General features: G+C 46.6%; 1 protein-coding gene across 3 annotated transcripts in view; it reads right to left on the reverse strand.

Moving 5' to 3' along the window:
• The window catches only part of MDGA2 (MAM domain containing glycosylphosphatidylinositol anchor 2), a 682,071-nt gene that overhangs the window by 298,489 nt on the left and 361,995 nt on the right, over positions 1-21,587 (reverse strand). For all 3 annotated transcript variants that reach the window (XM_084833668.1, XM_084833657.1, XM_084833679.1), the window contains exon 6: positions 18,989-19,258. In XM_084833668.1, coding sequence (XP_084689794.1) covers positions 18,989-19,258 — 270 coding nt within the window. The remainder of the gene's footprint in view (positions 1-18,988; positions 19,259-21,587) is intronic.

The following is a 21,587-nucleotide window of genomic DNA, read 5'->3' on the forward strand; positions in this document are numbered from 1 at the left end:
GTCCCCCATGATCATCCCCAGGATGATAGGCTAATCTGCAGTCTTACCTTTGACCGTGTCAATACACGTGCATGGGAATATCAATAAATATTGGCATCTATTAGGAGATATTCCCAGGGTGTGCATGTAAGGCTTTAATCACTTTAAACATACCAAAAATGTAAAGGGTTGGCTTGTCCCTAGTCATACTAGTCCCAGAACATCACCCCAATAATTGGTTTTGATGGGTGCAACCACACTTAAGGGGCATCACCCCTGCAGGCAATGTGTTTTCTGTACACACACTCACAAACGTGAGTCCTTCATCAACCCTGTAGACAATTGGGTGTATTTTCTCTGCCAGTTCTCAGATTGTAGCAGCTCTAATGTTGTGTCTGCTCTAGAATGCCCTTGCAAAAAAACTTTATGTTGGCAAAACTAAAAGACCCCTTAAAAACTATCAGTGAATGCCTGAGTAACATTAGGAATAACAGAATAGGTGCTCCTTTATTGGGTCACTTTCAGGAATGCGCACACACAGCTACAGATCTTGCCTTTAGGGTTACTGAAAAGCTGCACATGCCTAATGACAGGTCTTTGCTTCAGAGAGAGATGTTCCGAATATCCCAGCTCAAGAGTTTCTCACCTCTTGGGATAAATGAAGATGTGGATTACTGACCCCTGTCGGAAATAAGTGCTTGGAGAATACAGTCCACACAATTCAAGTGTGTGCCATCCATTTTCTGTTATATGTATGAGCAAGTTGCTATTTATGGGGGGGGGGGGAGGTTGATAGTATATTGTAAGCGAAATGTTACTCACGAGTTCACTCCCCAACAGTATAGGAACACTTCTCCTTCCTGCAGCTGACTTCATAGTGTATGAAGCATAGCCACCACCTTGTAAACTGGATTAGCTTGTTTTCAGCATGTGCATTTTATAAGGTATTTGTTTTAACTCTTTTAGGTATATTAGTACCTTACACTGATAATTTTGTTGTTCTGGCTTTTTGAAACAATGTTTGCAATTTTTCAAAAATGATGTTTTTATCTAGGTCTACGATAGTAGTATAGAATGTTATATTTGTTGTCCTTTCTCTTGTCCTTATGTTTGTACTTTCACTTAAAAAATGATGTGTGTGTTTTTCTCTTATAGCATTTACAGTGTTTTATTTATGGAAACCTTTATGAGAAGTTATTCACTGAGGCCATTGTGTAATTGTTATTATCTGTATATTGCCCCTGATGAAGAAGCTTTTCTCTCTGAAATGTGTTGGGCTCCAATAAAGAAGTTTCCCTTTCGAACCTTTGAGAATACATTCTGTTTTTTTTTTGCATTTCTTTCAGCTTGGGTGCCTCCCTTCTAGTTTGTGCTGGTTTTCCTAGGTTCAAGTGCACTGACTCAGGCCCTCCCAAGGCGGTGTACAATAAAACATATAATAAAAACTGATACGGCCTTAAGGAGAAATAAAAACACCATCAACAGCGAACACATCAGGGGAAGGCCAAAGTAAAATAGTATGTCTTCGGGGCCTTCTTAAAAGCCTGTAATGATGGGGCCTGGCAGACCGCTGATGATATCTTATTCCAGAGGTGTGGGGCCACCGCGGAAAAGGCCCTCTCTCGTGTGGTCACCCACCTAACTGCTCTCACAGGTGGGCAAATGAGAAGGGCCTCCCTTGCTGATCTTGAAGTATGGGCAGGCTGATATGGCTGAAGGCAGTCCTTCAAATACCTTGGTCCCAAACTGTTTAAGATTTTAAAGGTCAAAACCAGCACTTTGAATCAGGCTTGGAAACACACCGGTAACTGGTGCAGCCGGCGGAGGATATTTTCATATTTTTCCATATGAAGGCGTAAAAAGTGCCTCACCCTGAATCGGCCCAGTGCTGCTTCCTGCCCAGGACTGCCTCCTCGGACTGGCATCAGCTCTTCAGCATCTCAGACACACACACAGCGAGAGGCCTTAACCGGCAGCTGCTACCTGCTCCGTGGCCGGAGCTGAGCATGTGGCCTTTGCCAGGCAAAGCAGGCCTTCTGCAACGCAGGGCGAATGTGCTGTGCATTCTGCAGGGAGCCTCGGCCCGCTCCAAAGGGGCTGCCCCTTGCGCCCACTCGTGAGCGCATGTCCAGGGCTGGAACCGGGCCTTCCCACAACCAAAACAGGAATCACGCCCTCGACCAGCCTTCCCCACCTTGGTGCCCTCCAGATGTTTTGGACTGTGACTCCCATCAGCCCCACCAAGCATGGCTGATGGGAGTTGTAGTCCAAAGCATTTGGAGGGCACCAGGTTGGGGAAGGTGGTTCTAGACCAGCAAGGCAGCCTGGCCATACCCCAAGTATTTCCCTCTTAGGCTCCACCAGCCCAAAGGCCTCATCTGCAGCCCTCATCCCAGGTGGTCCCCAGCAACTGAAATGGCTCTGGTCGAGGGGGAGAGGTGGGGAGATGACCAGAGCGACGCACAGCCCTTACTGTCCACTACCTTATGAACATCGCCATAAGCAGGCAGGGATGCTCTCGAAATTGGCTTCCTCCAGATGTTGGAGTTCCAAATTACCTGGGGTTCGTTTCCAAAGTGGAATTAGGAGTCCTGCGTGATTTGTTTTTCCCTTTTCCATATTTTCTACAGAGCGCTGGGCATGCATGTTTCTAGTGCTGTTGTTAGTTGGTTGTTATTGTTGTTGGATTTACAGCCAGTTTTTTGTTTGTTTTTTTAACTGGCAAAGCTTACAAAAGTATCCACAATACAAAGCGAGATAAAATACTGCCTGAAGCCAAATAAATTACAGGAAAAACAGCACAGCAATTTAAAACAGCAGCAGAAGACATGATACAAATAATTATCCTACAAGAGCCCACTCAAATAACACCAACTTCTCTGCATGCTTAAACAGTGAGGGGACCAGGTGTACTTTTCTTGGGAGGCTGTTCCAAATCTCGGGGGCTATGGCCCAAAAGGTTTAGTGCAGCTTTCAGCCCCCTTACTACATCTGTGGGCTGGTTCACAGGACACAAAGGTGGTTAATAAGCCACAATGGCTTGTTAACCACCCTGCACATGCCAGTCACGTGGCGGCCTGATTTGCAGAATTACCATAGCCAGGCGCAGCTCATCATGATTTCTGAACCTAGCAAGGGTGGGAGATTGGGTTGGTTAACAAGCCATCCAGCAACCCTACAACAGGCCATGTTAAGTACCCCAACCAACCACCCTCACCGGGTTCAGACATCACAACAATTCATGCCTGGTGAGGGTAATTATCTAAATTGGGCTGGCACATAACTGGCATGCACAGAACAGTTAACAAGCCACCTTGGCATATTAACCACGCTCATGCACACACACACACACACACACACACACAGGTGCACATGCATGTGCATGAACTGCAAATTATCTGAAAGCTGCAACAAGTGGCATGCACTCCAGTTCTGGAATTAGTTCCAGAAAATGCCGTAGTTAAACCAGAATTAAGGAAAAATAAAATGCAGCACACAGCAACATTCTGAAACAAGAATGGATTGGAATACGGGAAAGCTGCTCAGCCCTACATGTGCAGGGATCCTGAAAAAGGGTTAGCACTCTACCCCCAAATCTCTTTGGTGACCTGCCCTCTTTCGTTGCACTGGTTGCCCCACACAAATTGAGAACTGGACCAGTCTTCACGGTTTCATTTTGTCTGTATCCTCTTGGTTCAAAGACATGATGCGTGACATGCATCATGACCAGGTGATTGATTTCCAGCCACTTCTGACTGGGCTTTGCTTCTGTGAAATGGTGGCTCCTCTGCATATTTCTTTGATCTCTCACCCACTTCCCAGGCTGGTGGGGCCCAAGATTCCTGGCCCCAGCCCTGCCCCTTTGGCCTTCCTCCTGTACATGGATTGCTCGCCTCTTTCTGCTTGCAAGTTGCATCTTTTCACCAGAACCTGACTGTGCCCTCCTCCAATCTCTCTAGAGGCACCCCCATAACTGAAAGCTTTTAACCCATTCCTTAGGAATAATCACTACTGTATCTGGCAATGCTCCATAGAATCTAAAAATAAAAAGTAGCAGCAACAACAACAGTGATCAATAAGCTATCTGCATTTTAATGTGGAGTTGCCTACAAAATTGGTCCAGGAAATACCTTGGCCTCTAGCAGAGGAGAGAACTTAAAGTTGTAAAACACACAAAGTGATTAAACTGTGGATGGAGTCAGCGTGTGTATGTTTTAGCAAGGCCTTGTAAACTTTAATGGGGAGACGGATGCTCATGGCAAAAGTACATTCAGTGGGAGGAAATTAAGCCCTCCTCTGCAATTCTCCATTTCCAGCAGAATAAGTGGGTGGATCCGACAGAGCACCAGATTGGAGGGTGGGAAGAGTGCACACATACATGTACATGCATGTGTGTGTGCGCGCGCGCACACACACATCTTATTGGCTAGTAACCATAGCAGGAGGTTGACTTCCCTCCCTGATGGTGCGTGGTTTGTGTTGCTTGTGTTGCTCATCTGGAGCTGTACACTCAAATGCAAGCCTGTTCCTGAAGCCCTCCCCAGTTCCATTTGACCCTGATTACAGTAAAGCCAACAAACTTGGGGGTGGGGGAACTAATTCCCTTCTATTATATTCCTCAATGCGTAGTAAAACCAATTCATCTCCAAATATCACGTGCTGAGGACGTTTGAGGTACGGATGCATGACTCGGCAAAACTCAAGATTGTCAAATTGTTCTACATTCCACCTTGAAGCTCGTTTCAACTCATATGCATGTCAGACTGTGAGATTTATGTTCTTCTTTTCACATAAAAGTGCATATTTTCTTGCATGTTTCCCAAATGTACACATTGATTCCGCACATTTTTAAATGTACACATCTGTCTCCCATTAATTAAAGTGTGTGTGCGTGTGCGCATTCTTTAAAAGTGCGCCTTTTTTCAGACATGTTTTTCAAATGTATGGATTTTTCAAATGCTGCTGCTGTTGCTCTTCCACGAATCGCTCCACAAGCTCAAACATTTACAGACTTGAACCACAGATTGCATTTGAGCTCATACTCAGGTCTGGGAGGCGTGAACTGGGCAGATTCTAGTCAAAAATGAACTGAAATGAATTCCGCATACACCCCTAATTCCAGGCTAGTGATACTCCTGAATGCGCATGCTGCCGCTCTAAGCCCATCGGAATGCTGGAAATCAGGGTTTGTGATCACATGGGGAACACCCACAGATAGAGGAGGCTCTCCTCTTCAGACAGGGAACCTCTCCATGAGTAGAACTTGTCCATTCCACCCACATGCACACACACACACACACACATACACACCCCTCCCTTTTTTTTCAGGTTCCAAGTATGGAAGTGGAGGATGAAACTGACAAGTTCTTTGACAAGTAGGAGATATGGCTCTGCTGGGCTAAATGAAGGAGAGTATGGAGATGATGAACCTGACAAGGAGATGGACAAGACGGGAATATGCCTCTGTGGGGCTACATAGAAGACAGGCGGACATGCAGTTCTGTGCACTTGTGCAAGATTGCCAATAAATAAATAAATAAATAAATATCATGACACCATTTGCACAAATTTCAAGATCCCCCAATTAAAAAAAAATGTGGAAAATACAATTTGTGCAAATGGCAGAGCCTGAAAAAAAATGTGCGAAATATTTCCGGAATCAGGAGAAAAAAATCCTCTATAGTCTGCCACCGCTTACCACAATGGGATGCTGCAGAATCCCTTCGGGCTTAAATGGATCAGAATTGTCAGTGTTGCACATCCCTACTTTTGGAGACCTCAGTGTCAGGGGAGGGAGGGAGTGAAACATGAAGAACTGCAAATCACAGTAACAAAACGTTTAAAAGGGACCTCACTCCCTTCAATATCTCCCCAAAAACCAACATACGGACAATACTTTTTATGATGGAGAAGAATCAGAAAATAGGTACACTTGGAACATATGGAATAGGATGACGGCATACTGGAGTAATACAGGAGAGGACTCTACTGCTTGAGCACAACAGATTTAAAAGTTGGCACCAAAATGCCCATTCTGTTGATGTTGTGGCAGTTTGCTGGCATTTCCTGCTAAAACACAAACATAGGGCTACTGTTACATTAATGACTTGTTCCTTCTAAATTAGCCACACAGGGTTTAATCCTGCCAGTTTCCAAACACAGTCAAGGCCTCCGGGGAATCAGGAGCATTACACAAGTGGTGGGATCAAGTCCTGAACATGTACGCATTTGTCCGTTAGGAGGGTGGCGAGAGCCTCTGCTCTGCAGTTCTATTATGCATATGGCTGGCTGCCAAGGCCCCAACTCCCCTCCTTGCAGCCATGAAATCTGTATCTGAACAATCAAGACCACTTCCAAGGCCCCTACCGGCTGCAGAGGAAGAGAGAGAAAAGATATAGATGCTGAGAGTTAATTTCTTCCTCCCACACAAGTCTCAGCTCAGCACAGAGTCCCTGAAGCAGCAGTCCTCAGCTCTCCCCATGATGCCTTGCTTTTGAGCTGATGGCACAGATCAGTCTCGCTCAAAAGTGGGGAAGATGGAACATTTTTCAACTTTCACAGGAAATTCAGTTGCAAAAGTAGGTTTAACTGGTGTGAGTCCTCCTTTTGGAGCAAAACTCAGGCCTGTCCCTATTCTCTGAATTCCACCTCAAAGCACATTCTAACTCCTATCTGTACTGGATGGCAGCTTTGTTCGTTTGTTTTTTTGCATGAAAATTAATGTACATTTTCATGGACATTTCCCCAAGTGTATGCATCCATTGTGCATGGTTTTATTAATGCATGCATTCAAATGTACACATTTTTTTACACACATTTTGGTTGTTGTGTGAATCACATCACAACCCTAGAAATAAGGACACAAGAAGAGCCCTGCTGGATCGGATCAAGGGTCCATCTAGTCCAACGTTCTGCTTTTACAGTGGCCAGCTAACCAACTGCCCATGGGAAAGCCACAAGCAGGACATCAGTACAACAGCACCTTCTCATCCATGTTCCCCAGGAACTGGTGTATATAGGTACACTGCTTCTGATACTGGAGGTGGCATATAGCCATCAGGACTAGTAGCCATTGCTAACCTCCTCCAGGAATGTGTCCAATCCTCTTTTAAAGCCATCCGAATGGCCAGCTGTCACGAAATATTGTGGAAGTGGATTCCATAGTCTAACTATGTGCTATATGAAGACGTCAGATGACAGATTACTTTAAGGTCTGCATTTGGTTCCAAGAGGTGAGAATTGGATAAATTCTAGTCAAAAATGAAATCTAATGTATTTCTTGCCCATCCCTACTCATACGGCACCCACATATCCCGCCCCCCCCCCCCGGTCCTAGTCCCAGTTCCATCCCCAAGCAGGAGAAGGCTCTCTGCTGGGATCTGCCTTCCACTGATTCCACCACTGCCTTCCCCTTGCCTGATCCTTTTTGCAGATGGGGGGGGAGGAGGGAGGGAGAAGGGGGATTTTCCACTCTGAGGAAGAGCTCACACCAATGTTGGCAAATAAATGACTTCTTTCTCCTTTTTACCATTGGAGCAGCTGCAGCCGTAACAACTCTATGCACCTTTTATGTGGCAAAAGTCGACGCTCACAGCAGATGGAAGATGAAGTTGTTCTACTCCTGGCAAATAAAGATGTTTTAGAGGCAGCTCCAGCTATGTGCTCAGGCCAGCCTGCATAACTGGCCTGCTTAGTGCATTCAAGCACTGCCAGAAGGGGAAGGTGATGGGAATGGGCATCCCTCAGCCAGAAGAAAAGGCTGGATTCTGCCTTCGCAGGTATCTGCTGGCTTTGCACAATGGGTTCTGCTTCTTGTTGGCCCAGGGAGGGGCAAAGTGCTGCACAGAACCCCGAAGGCCCGATAAACAGAAACATGGCTTAGCCCCATTCCCAGGGACTATGATGCTCCATTGGGGTATCATGGTACTCTAAGGCAGCCTTCCCCACTCTGGAGGGCGCCAGTTTGGGGACAGGTGTCCAGAGGGGCGAGAAAATGCTTGCCTGCAGCCAAAGGGGACATGGTTTCCATCAGCAGCATTGGGCTCCTGAAAGTGGAATCGCCACCCTCTGCGATGAAACCCCAGGAAGGAAACTCCTCCACTGCCTCAGGCAAAGGCAGCTGAAAGGAACAGGTGATTCCCAGGAGGGTTTCTGAAGGGTGGGGGGAATGGGCACACATGTGACTTACTGTGTGCTTGTTCCAAAGGGGACATGGCATGTCTGAGTCAGGAGGCTGAAGGACAGGTGGACCACTGCATTGAAATGCCAATTTTGCCCCCGATGAGTGGAGGGAGGGAGGGAGGAATAGGCCAAGAGGTCAATGCCTGAGACAGGGATACTGTCCACATAAGAACACAAGGAGAGCCCTGCTGGATTGGACCCAGGGTCCATCTAGCCCAGCATTCAGTTCACACAGGGGCCCACCAGCTGTTGAGCGGGAACCCACCAGCCGGGCATGAGCCTTTCCCTCCAGGAATCTGTCTAGCCTCCTTTTAAAGCCATCCAAACGGGTGGTCACCACTGCATCCCGTGGCAGCGAATTCCACAGTTTCACTCTGTGCTGTGTGAAGAAGGGCGTTCTTTTGTCTGTCCTGAATTACCCACCAATCAGCTTCATGGGACGACCCTGTTGAGTTCTAGTATTATGAGAGAGGGACTATGTTATACTGGTACTATGCTTGATAATAACTTGGGGGGGGGACACACATTTGCATAGGCATCATACATACTAATACTGATTTCCAAATGAGAGTGTCCCTGCTTATGGCACCATCCATGCCCAAGAAGGAGGTATCCGCAGACTAAGGAAACCCCACCAAACAGCCCAGAGAGGACTGAGCATGTGCAGTGGGCATGGAATGTTGACTGACTGTTGAGAGGAAAAAACCCAGAACATTGGGTATGATGGGAATGGAATAGGGTGGCTGGAAAACGGAACATGAGCACACCACACTGCAACATTTTTTGGTAGGTTGAACTTGTTTGTCTTACTCCAAAATGGTGTAAGACAAATGGTGTTTGTTTTACTCCTAGAAAACTGGAAATATAAATATGATGATGCCAAGGGAAAGCCTATTACACTAATATCTCCACTTTGGTCATTACTATGACCCAGTTCGCACGTAACGGTGGCAAATCTTGGGTTAATTAACCCACAATTTGCTGGGGTTGGGTGCTGCAACCATTTGGAATATGCAGCCTCCAATCAGGCCAACTGGAGGTTATTCCATGGCATGTGCAGCTAGACACTATGGGTTAATCGTGGGTTAAACAACCCAGAGTTAACCTACAATCGGAGGATGCATATTGAAAATAGAGCCATGCTGGACCAGACCAAGGGTCCATCTAGTCCAGCACTCTGTTCACACAGTGGCTAACCAGCTGTTGACCAGGAACCCACAAGCAGGGCATGAGTGCAACAGCACCCTCCCACCCATGAAACTGGTGTACATAGGCTCACTGCCTCTGGTACTGGAGGTAGCACATAGCCATCAAGACTAGTAGCCATTGATAGCCTTCTCCTCCAGGAAGTTGTCCACCCCCCTTAAAAAGCCATCCCAATTGGTGGCCATCACTACTTCCTGTAGTAGCTAATTCCATAGTTTAACTATGTGCTGTGTGAAGAAGTACTTCCTTTTATCTGTCCTGAATCTCCCACCAATCAGCTTCATAGGATGACCCTGGGTTCTACTCTTATGAGAGAGGGAGAAAAATGTCTGCCTCTCCACATTCTCCACACCAGGCATAATTCTGTAGCCTCTATCGTGTCTCCCCTTACCCTCCTTTTTTCCAAACTAAACAATCCCAGCTGCTGTAACCTTCCCTCATAGTTCTACAATATCCTTTTCTTAGGGGTGGTGTATACTGTACAGTGTTCCAAGTGTGGTCGCACCATAGATTTGTACAGGGGCAGTATGATATTGGCAGTTTTATTCTCAATTCATTATCTAATTATGCCTAACATGGAGTTTGCCTTTTCTTCAGCAGCTGCACACTGGGTTGACATCTTCATTGAGCTGTCCACCACAACCCCAAGATCTCTTTCCTGGTTGGTCAGGAAAGCAACAACACTGTGTTGCTTTTTTTCCTCTTTTCTTTCTAAATATTTTCAGATGGAAATTCATAGATATGAGCAGTAAATGTATTTATTTTAAATGCTGATAGCCTCCCCGAGCATATGAAAAAGGGCTGATGCAGAACATGAAGGAAGATGCATGCTATCACAAATCTTTCTTTTTGTGCTAGTCTTTGAGGCTTCAGGGATGCAGCTGAGTTTACCCGAGTTCTGTGGCATTTTCATTTCCTTTTCCCAGCTTCTCATCGTTTGAGGAATTCATTAGGCAATGCAGGGTTTTAGGGGGTTTTTTGAAGAAAAAAAATCAAGATAGAATTTTAATTATATTTTGTTCAGTCTCATGAGGCTCCTAGGCTTGAGTTGCTATGAATAAATATGCAGGAGGGCTAGTTGATTATGCTATGACTCATGAAATCTGTATCCAAGGGGAGCCAGGATTTATATTTTTGCGATCGCTTAGAGAATCTTGGATGGTGCTTCTTCCCTTGGCTCTTCTGAAATACTCTAAGCTAAAAGGCAAAACAAAAACCCTGAGAACAGATCAAGATGTACAGCCAGTTCCTCCTTGAGCTTCACATTAGGGATCTGTGAGACCCAAAGGAGAAACTGTGCATTAGGGTTTCTTTCCTTGGGGCAGCGTCACGCTCTTCCATGGAAAATGTCATGTTGGCTTTGGCTGGTACTGTCTGGCTTGCTGTAATTCCTGTATCTACAGCTGTTCACTTCAATTACAACATCTTTTTGCACATGTATACCTCCTTCATCTTTTATTTGCATCATAGGCTTCGTAGTTTTAAATTTGGCATATCTACCGTTAATGCAGTCCCGTCATACTGATTTTTGCCCCGCCACACTGAATTATGGGATGTCTTGTGACTGCATGCACTATACACCTGTGTATGCAGAAATAAGAGTATCAACTAGGGATGTACGAAAGTCACTTACCTTTCGCGGATTATGTTGATGGTGGGGGGGAGGTGTTCCGTCCCTCCCCCTGGAATCCTCGACGGGGGGGAGGTGCTCTGTTCCTCCCCCCCGGAATCCTCCGTGGCTGGCTGTGCTCCGCGGCAGCTCTGCGGAGCAGCCGGCCAGGCCCAGCCAGGCCAGAGCCGTCCACAGCTGCGGATTTCCAGCCGTGGAGGGCTCTGAGGAAAGCAAACAAACAAAAAACCGTGTACGCAAATGGCGGTAGCTATGGCCGCCGCCATTTGTGTTCCTTATTTTCGCCGTCTTAGTCTACGTAAATATTTACGTAGACTAAGACGGCCCAAAATAAGGAATGCAAATGGCAGCGGCCGTAGCCACCACCATTTGTGTACGTGTTTTTTTTAAAAAAACAAACCCACCCAGCCATGATAGGCTATGTAAAGATTTACGTAGCCTATCACGTCGTTGTTGTTTTTTTTAACCCAGCCATGATAGGCTACGTAAATCTTTACGTAGCCTATCACGTCTTTCTTTTTTTTTTTTTTTTTAACAAGACTGGAAATGGCGGTGGTGGCAGCCGGTCGGAAGACCAGCCGCCGCCGCCGCCCAGAAGATCCGCCCAAGGTAAGCCACGTCCCGGGGGGGATCCGCAGGGGGCGGGGGGGTGGCAGGCTGTTCCGCCACGGAGTTCGGGGGGCCAAATGCGCTGGCATTCGGCCTCACCGAGATCCGTGGCGGAATTCTCTGACATCCCTAGTATCAACACATGATGCGGTGTGACTGTGAGTTAGCTAAGCAGGTACCAGGAGCAGGCCCTGTATATGCAGCTCTTGTTGGTCTTGTTCTCCTGCGGCCAATCTGATGGAAGCAACCCAAATCCCAGCAAGTCTTTCTCGGCTCTTGCACACACGCTCATATTAGTGGAACCTTCCATTTTAGGCCAAAGTTGGCGGCAGCCTTTGTGTGTATAGAGAAGGGGAGCAGTAGAAAGACCAGAGGCTGCTTTGGGCCAGACCCATACCTTGTGTCATTACGATCCCATCATGGTAACGCTATATCCCTCTTGTGCATTCATACCTGGTAGGACACACGATGACATTTGTTGTGGCGTTTTGGCTAATGTGGACTAAAAAGTGGGAAATAACACCACGACAGCAGTATATCAGAATTGTAATGTGCCCCAACAGTTGCCAGTGCACGTCAGCACTGCTATGAGCAGTGGCGTGGATCCAGCCTTGCTCTCAATAGCTGCCAGCTGCCCGTAGATTGGATTTATCATACAGCAGCCTCCCCTCATGAAACTGAAGAGTATGAGATGACTGGGAACTGTGGGAAGGATCCAGTGGTGTTCAGCCGCTTTTGACTTTGAACAAGTGCTGGTTTCTGCCAGAGCAACGTAAATAGCACAAAGACCCAGAAACCACTGGCGTCTTCCTTTAGTTCATCTGGTCTATGGGGCTGGAGGATGGACTGCCTCTATGCTCATTCCAAGTAAGTTCTGGAGCAACTCCCTCCCTGCCCGGGAAGGCTATTTGGCCGGTGTCCATTCTTTGCCCAGGAGCACGTTTGGCCTCTGTGTTGTGCTTTCACCACTCTGAGGGACGAAGTGCGTGTGACACACCACACAGCCTTCCTTACTCCTGCTTTTCTTTCTTTTTTAAGGGAAAGCATGGATCTGTTTGTTTGTTTGTTTATGACAGTGACATACTGCCCTTCATCAAACTTGGCTCCAAGGTAGTTTACAACAACGCCTGCCGCTTAACATTTTCCCTCCTCATGCTTTGTTCATTGCCCCCCTCCCCCAGCTGCTGTTCTCCCCATGGTGCAAAAGAGACTGAGGGTCCCACAGCTGCTTTCCATTAAAAAAAATGGAAAGAAGACTCATGGAGGTGCCTCCTATGTCATCTGGCCCCAGCACTGGTTCCTCCCGCATAAGCAGCCCTTGACCACCTTTCAAGGGAGAAGGCCGCAGCAAGAAGGGCCCGAGCTGCCTCTTTTTCTCTCTATCTCGTAATATTAGAACCCAACGGCGTCCTCCCATGGAGCTGACTGGTGGGAGATTCAGGACAGACCCCACCTCCCAAAAGGAAGGTGTCAGCAGGTGTGGGGGAAGTCTGCGGTATGCAAAGTACAAACTTAGGGAAAGAAAAGAAAAAAAAACCAAACCAAAGAGAGGACCCTCCCCCCGCCAACAAACCAGCCCAAAGAGGATTGATCATGCTCAGTGGGCACAGAATGATGACTGGCTGTTGGGGTAGGTGTGGGAAACACATGGAATGGTACATATGGGAAGAGGGGCCTTTATGGAGCCCTGAACATGAGCACAGTAGCAGTCCACACTGCAACATTTTTGCAGTTCCCACGTGTTAAGTCTAAAAGAGCATTCTACGACCTATGGAGCTGTCCTACCCCCACCCCCTTTTGACTTCCCAGCAAGGTATATGCTCTAACTCAGGGGTGCAGAACCTTAGGCCTGGGGGCTAAATCTGCCCGAACAAATCCAGCCCTCCAGGGTTCCCCAGAAGGCCATACCCCCTTCCCTGCCTCCCCTGTTTTCCCTGACCACCGATAGTTTGGGGATGTCCCCACTTTTGCGCATTTCCCCCATTCCAAAAGGTCGAAATGCCTCTCCAAGGGCGTCGCTAATGGCGGTCAGGGCTTAAAGCAAAAATGGGCTCGTATTTTTTAGATTCACTCCTTTTGTCTTCAACTTTGCCCCTTTTTTCTTGTCTCCCTCCACTGAAATGCAGCCCTCTGAAACGTCTTTCAGGCTGAAATAGTTTTGACCCCCTTGCTCTAACCCATCATCCTGAAGAAAACCGTAACCTGCTGGATAACAGGGTTGCAGCCTGTCAAGGGCTCCTTGGAGGCCTCTCTCAGTCTAATCCAGTAGCCAAGTCCAGACACAGACAAAGGGATTCTTTTCAAAGCTTTATTCCTCTTTTACAACTTAACAACTCTACTGTGAGCAACTAGATATGAGGAGCAGAGTACCTATGCCCTAAGTTGGAACAGTTGGTCCCCGTTTGAAAGGGAATCACTGGCAGACCCTGAACTTATGGGCTAGGGAGAGTCCCTCCCCTTTTCCCTTGGATCCTCTGGGCGCAACCGTTGTTTGCGCGCCAACCGGGCACTACGCCTCCTTTCCACGCCCTCCATTTGGCGCCGCTCCCTGCGTCGGCATCACGTGTCCAGCAAGTCTGCTTCCCACGCTCTGCCACTCCCAGGACTGCTATCTATGCTAGGAATGCCGGTGGGAGGAATCTCCGCCAGCTGTTGGCCCTGGGAAGGAGGAGCGTGCTCCTCTCCCAGGAGCGGCTCCTCTTCCTCAGAATCAGAACTACTCCGGGATTCTATGGGCTCAGTGTCCACCCTGACATGGCCCTTGTGACACAACGGTGCCAGGGCTTCCCCGGCACTGCAAAATCCCCCCAGGGCATGATTAATTGCCAGGTATTATTACAATGCCACACCACCAAGGAGCTTGTGTTCCAGTGTTATAGGCATATTGGATTACCGGGGTGGGGGGGGCAGTTTCAGATGAGCCACTCAGTTCGGGTGGATTAATCCACTGTGTGGATGCTAAGCAACCAACAGGAATCTATCCACAAATGAGCCAGCCATGACTACGGGGTAATCTCGGGTGCCTGCTTACTGAAGCAGTTGTCGAGGATCTTAGGGCATTTAATCTATGGGCTTCTCTTTGAGAACAACACCTCCAGGGCTGCATAAAGTCATTGAGCTTGCATTTGTATCACTGCTGGTTCTTCAAAGAACACCTGCAGTGGGCAGGCATAGCCAGCTGAGTCACAGTGATGGGCTAACAATGGCTACGAGCTAATCAGGATGGCTATATGCTACCCCCATGCACAGAGGAGGCACAGAAGAACACCAGATGGGAACACGAGAGGGAGGGTGCTGTTGTGCGCAGGTCCTGCTTGTGGGCTTCCCCTGGGCATCTGGTTGGCCACTGTGGGAAACAGGATGCTGGACTTGAGAGGCCTTTGGTGTGATCCAGCACAGCTCTTCTGATGTCTCCATGGGCATGTTTTCTGCAGACTGCCTCATAATTAGCTCAGGTTTTCTCTCAGAAAACTCCCAGGAAAACATTTGGTTCTTAGATTCCCTTCAGAGAGCTCAAAGTGTGGGTGCACCTGGGGAGGGGCACACCAGCCTTTCCCGTTGGTCCCCATTATGCCAAACAAACATACCTGTGCAAGGGGAGAGGGTGGTGGCAAGACAGCTGGCTGCTGAGGGAGGAGGCCTCCCTGCGTCAACCTTACAGACTGGATGCTTCTGCTGAAGAAGCTCAGGACTGTCTACTGCTGCTGGGATGCATGGTAACTGTAGTTCCCCGTGCCTCCAGGCCCAATTCATGAAACTGAAGGACGCACTGAAAAACTGCAGTCTACATCCCAGTGAAAATGAAGGTGTACAGGCCTTCAGGATGAGGCCTACAAGGCCTCTGCCACTGCTGATCCCCCCTTTTTTGTGCAAGGAAGGGTTTCCTTCAAAAGGACAGGAGGAATCATGAGGAAAGTTGGACTGGGCAGGCATACTCTGAGCTGTGGTTTGACCCGACTCCGAAAGCTTTATAAATCATTCCTCGTCAATGAGGAAAGTCAGCCAGGATCTCGGTGGCAGGAAAGGGCAAATGGAAAAGACAGTATAGACCTTCATAAATGTTTCAGGCTGGTGACCAGCTAAACACTCATCCTCTATCCTTGAAGAATTCTGAGTTTTGTTCCAGAATACCCCTCACCGTATATGACTTTAAAAATAACTTATTCTGATTGCAGAATAAAGGCAGTGTTAGCACAGCACACATTTGACACACTCCGAACAACTGAATTTTCTGTTTCCTTCAAAATTCAAAGGCATAGCGCTTTGGTTAGGGCTGTTGCAAGAGCTCAGCTCAGTCTGGGAGTCCAGCAGACTCCCCCGTGCCTGGCCCCCCAGCCACTGCTCACTGAGCGACAGGGTGCCCACAGCTGCCCATTCCTCACCGCGAGCCAGAATTTTTATGCAAGATGGGGGCTTTGTAATTTTCGCCTATTTAATGTTGTGCACAATGGTGGCCATCCAGGGCCATGTCCGCAACATTAGAGGCATTGGGCACATTGCACCTTTCCACAGGTATACCCTTACAGATGTATTTCCTTCACACCCCGTATCAGTTTATTCATTGTACTTCTCTACGTATTACTTTTTTTTTTCTGCCCTTCATCCAACTACCCTAGACGGTATGCATGGCTCCTCTATCCCCATTTTTTCCTTACAAAAGTGAGAAAGCACAAATGACCAGCTCGAGACTTTGCAGAGAACTCCTGTGGTTGAGCTGGGGGTTGAACCTGGTCTCCTTGGACTACGTCCAACACAGGCAAGAGAAGATGTGCATACAGGAATCTATATTATCACTATGTGCCTAAAGCGTATGGCCTACGGTGGATGGAAGGGCCCTTGCCATGTGAGTTCCTGCAGTGTTTCTTGGGGCAAACAATTTGAGTTGACTCATGCAGGACAGGAACAGAAAGATGAGGCAGCAAGAAAAGACAGGCCTGGGCGCTGTTAGGGTAGAAAACCCTGGGAGGGCGAACATCATGCCCAGGCAGCACTGGAAGGGATTGATCCTGACGATGAACTTCCGTTTAGAAGTCATCTACAGGAAGCCAATGTCACATGTGGCCAAACAAAGCCCAACCATAGCCCACTAGCCGTTTATGATGGCTAACCAGGGGTTCTTTAAAGCCTCCTTGTTTTGCTGCCAGCCTGGGTTGGCTACAAGGGCCACAGAGGGCGGGGGGGGGGGGCTGATCTGCAGTGACCTGATGAGACAGAGTTGTAATAAAACCTTATCACATGATAACCACAAAAAACCTCCTGCTGCTTGATAGTAAGTAGAGTTCCTATGAAAGGGTAAGCATAGACCCAAACACCACCATGGGTATATGGCCAGCTCTGAGGTAACAGCCTTTCTTCATACACAGCTAGGAGCCAACAGCAGCACCCCACACACATAAAGGAAAAGGAACAAGAAGAAAAAAGATAGTGGCATGTGTGTTCTCATGGATCCATAGCTTCCAAACATTAACAGCACTAACAGAACCATCCTGTGGATCTCACCGCAGAATTCTTCCACTGAAGATCTCAACTGCTGAAAGACCAGGTCCGCAGCCTGGGGGTCATTTTGGACTCCCAGCTGTCCATGGAGGCTCAGGTGTCAGCTGTGAGCCGGATAGCGCTGTATCAACTCCATCTGATACGGCGGCTGCGCCCCTTCCTTCCCGACCATCTGCTCCCATCGGTAGTACATGCCCTGGTCTCCTCTCATTCGGACTACTGTAATGCGCTCTATGTGGGGTTACCCTTGAAGACGGTTCGGAAACTGCAGCTGGTACAGAACGCGGCGGCTCGCCTGATTAAAGGCAGCCGCCGGCGAGATCACATCACTCCAGTGCTGAAGGAGTTGCACTGGTTACCAGTTGTTTTCCGGGCCAAATTCAAGGTGTTGGTTTTGACCTTTAAAACCCTATATGGTTCCGGCCCAGCCTATCTTAAGGAGCGCCTCCAGCAACACCAGACAGGCCGCTTAACAAGATCAGCCTCGGATGGCCTTCTCTCTGTCCCATCAGCCAGGACAGCTAGACTGGTGGGGACGAGGGAGAGGGCCTTCTCTGTGGTGGCCCCCACTCTGTGGAACTCCCTCCCTAGGGAACTCCGTCATGCCCCCTCTTTAATGAGCTTCCGTCGTGCATTAAAAACGTGGTTGTTCAGGCAGGCATTTGGGGTGGGCTAGGGTATTTAAAAAAAAATTTTTATGGTAAAATTTTATTGTTTTAAATTGTTTTATGGTGGGTTGTACATCGCCCAGAGTGGCTGGGTGACCAGTCAGATGGGCGATTAATAAATTTAATAAATAAATAAATAAATAAACTGCTGGAGTCATGTAACTGGCCGGGATTAGAGCAGCCCCATTGGAACAGTGAAGACTGGCTGCTCCTTCCGAGCACTCCCACCGTGCAGATGTGGGAATCCGCAAAACTCGAGCTCACTGAAGTTCTTCAAATTCCACCTCAAAGCTAGTTCCAACTCATATCCATATCAGATTGCCAGCTTTGGGTTTTTTTTCTTTTCGCATGAACATTCGTATGCATTTTTGTACACATTTTCATGGAATCCTAGAGTTGGAAGGGACCATTGAGGCCATCGAGTCCAACCCCCTGCTCAGTGCAGGAATCCAGGTTAAAGCATCCCTGACAGATAGCTGCCCGGTCTTTGCCGGAATACCTCCAGCGACAAAGAGCTCATCGCCTCCTATTGTCAAACCAGGCATCTCCCATCTTATACCTGTGCATTTGATTTTGTTTTCCTAAATGAAGAATTTTGCACTTGTCTCTATTACATATTGTCCTGTTATTGTCTCCCCCAGTTTTCTAACCTATGAAGATAATTTTGAATTTTGTTTGTCTTCTAAAGCATTAGATATCCCACCCAGTGTTGAATCTTCTGCAGATTTGATAAGCATTCCCCCCACTTCTTCCTCCAAGTCATTAATAAAATTATCAAATGCTTATCAAATTTTCAGATGACACGACATTGGTGGGATACCTAATACCTAATACATCAATTATGTGCATTTTAGAAACGTAGACATTGTCCTGCCATTGATTAAAGTGTTTGTGTATATTTTTCAAAAGTAGACATTTTTATACTCATTTTTCAAATGTACACCTTTTTGAAATGCACTTAGTTTTGTTCCATGAACCACATTGCAAGCTCATAAATGTATGGACGTCAACCACAGCTTGTGCTTGAGTCTATATTCAGTTCTGGGACATGCAAAGTGGGTAAATTCTGTTTAAACGAAACTGAAAAAAATTCTCATACTTCCCTTGCCTATTGGCACATACTCATATCTATTCTACCATGCAGGAAAGAAAATCCAGTCCAATTGTCACCCAATGGGCTAACTGAATGGTCACCAGCATAATCCCAAACAGCTCTTACCTCGGACAATGATGTTGGTGGATTTTTTTGCTGGATTCCCCACATTGTTGTTGGCAATGCAGCTGTAGGTGCCGGCATCGTCTGAGGTGATGGCAGGGATGGTCAGCGTCCCACCCTTCAGGACCGTTTTCTCAGGCAGGGCTCCAATGGACCTCACCCAGGTGAGAGTTGGGAGTGGTTCACCCCCTGTTGTGACACACACCAAGGTGATGGCCTCCCCAGGATTCACCACAATGGGGTCATCCACCAATAGCTTGATTGACGGAGATGCTGTAAAGAGAGCACCAATGGGGGAGTCAGTCAAGGTGCACGTGAACGTAATTCGTGAGGAATGTCTGGAGCTCCGCTGAGCTGAAACTCTTTGGGCTTCCCTTGTCATGCCTGCGGTGTTTCGTGCAAAGAGGAACGTGCATGTCTGCTTTCAGTTTTGCACACCACCTGAAAAAGTTAGCTTGCTTGCTTGCTTTGTTCTATCCTTCCTTTTGCCTTCTTTAAAATGCCTAAGGCATTTTAGCCCAGGAGGAACCTTCACATTTGACAAGTTTCACTTTTAAACTCAAGTAGTCTAGTGTGACATGTTGATATGCTGTGGCTTTATCACCTGATGGTGTGCTGCAACTCCAATTTAATTCCTTTGTAAATACACACACACACACACACACGGAGATAAAATTGGCACAAAATTTTGCCTAATGCAAATTTGAGGTCGTTTTTGAGGTGGTTCTTCAGGCAAAATGTCTAGGGCAGCCTTCTCCAAACTGGTGCTCTCCAGATGTGTGGCTGAGGGTGCTGGAAGTTGTAGTCCAACACATCTGGATGGCACCAGTTTGGAGAAGGCTGGCCTGGGGTATTTTAACAGCGATTAGAAAATATTCAGTAAGATTTGTGATATTCCTCTGAAGGCTTTCATGTAGCCCTAACTTCACCTTAAATAACATTAAAATTAAATGAGGTGAATATGGAGTTTTGCCCTCCATTGGGGAAGGGACCTTGGCTCAGTATTCTTTGTGTACCAGAGGTCCTAGTTTCAATTTCCGGCACACCAGTTTGTTTGTTTGTTTGTTTGTTTTAAATTGATCTCATGGAACAGATGCTGATAGATGTTTCTACCTGAGACTCTGAAGCGCTCCGGACTGTCAGGGTAAAGGACCCTGGGAAAAATGGACCAAAAGCCTGACTCAGTCTAAAGGCAGCTTTGAATGTTCAGTATGTGTATTTTGAGGAAATAAGAGTTTTAATAATCCAGAAACTTGTCATGGTCAGCAATACCCTACTTGGGGGATCTTCAGGCAATGGGTCAAGAAAGAGACAGGACTGGGTCATATGACTAGCTTTGGCTCAGATCCGGTACGGTAAGGCGCCCTGCTCAAGTAGCACTTGCAGCCATCCTGTGTCCACATGAGGCAGTCAACACAGGCTGACGTTCTGGCCACATTATATTATTATTATTATTATTTTTATATCCCGCCTTTTTCCCAATACTGGGACTCAAGGCAGCCTTACAACGTTAAAACTTATACAATTAAAACCTATAAATAGAAATATAAATACAACTGTACAAAAGTTAAAAACATAATCAATATTAAAATGGTAAAAATATTAAAACATTAAAAGACAACCACCACAACATCAGATAAACAGGTCAAAAACTGGTAAGCATCAGGGAATGTTTTATTCGTAACTGCTGAATAAAAGCAAAGAATTGTGCTTTCCTTTACTTATAAAAAGTATTCAGATCTTTCTCTTTAAAGTAGAAGACAGCAACATTCAAGTTGATTTAGAATCAATCAAAATAAATCAACAACAACACAATGAAGTTAATAAAAATGGAGGACAGCAGTACAGATTTTTTTTTTAACACTATTGAAAGCACTGCTGTAATTGCCAGAAATGAGGCAGATGGGCAGTCGTTCCTCATTCCAAAGCTGTGGGGAGCCACAACAGAGAAGGGCCTGAAGCAGAATGGGAAGTGGGCTTAAGGCACAATCCTATGCATGTTTAGAGAGAGAAAAAGGCCTATAGCTCCCAGCATTCCTCAGCTAGCCATACATCATGTTGTAGGATCTTTTTTCTGTCCAAACATGCATAGGATTGTGGACGTTTTTCTGTCTAAATATGCATAGGATCTTGCCCTTACAAATGTTTTCATTGAGTAAGAAAAACAGTGATTTAATTGCACAGGCTGTTGCACAATGAAATAATTTATGCTTCTTTATGCACAACTCAGATCAGATTCACATTCATGGTTAGCACTGTCTGTATTTTTGAGTTGGGGAAAAAGTGACATAGTTGCAGATAATCAATGCACGTGAAGTGCCACAATGAATAATGACAGACAAATCTATTTCTGGTCTGTGTCACTTCCACGTTTCATCTGTAATTCCATCCCATTTGGTTTCTGAGTTAAACTGATTTTAAAAACAGCAGCAACTAATAATAATCTCAATATATGTATCTATATGCATACTTAAATGTATATTTTCTCTCAAAGTATCTATTAAAATGAGGATTTTTATACATTTAAAATGTCTAGAAGTGTACCATGACATTCCAAGGAGTGCAGCAGAACCAGGCTTCTTTCGAAATGAAACCAGTACAA

The sequence above is a fragment of the Heloderma suspectum genome, chromosome 1 (assembly GCF_057233095.1).
Source record: "Heloderma suspectum isolate Gila_16-S chromosome 1, 16-S_ref, whole genome shotgun sequence".
Classification (NCBI taxonomy): domain Eukaryota; kingdom Metazoa; phylum Chordata; class Lepidosauria; order Squamata; family Helodermatidae; genus Heloderma; species Heloderma suspectum.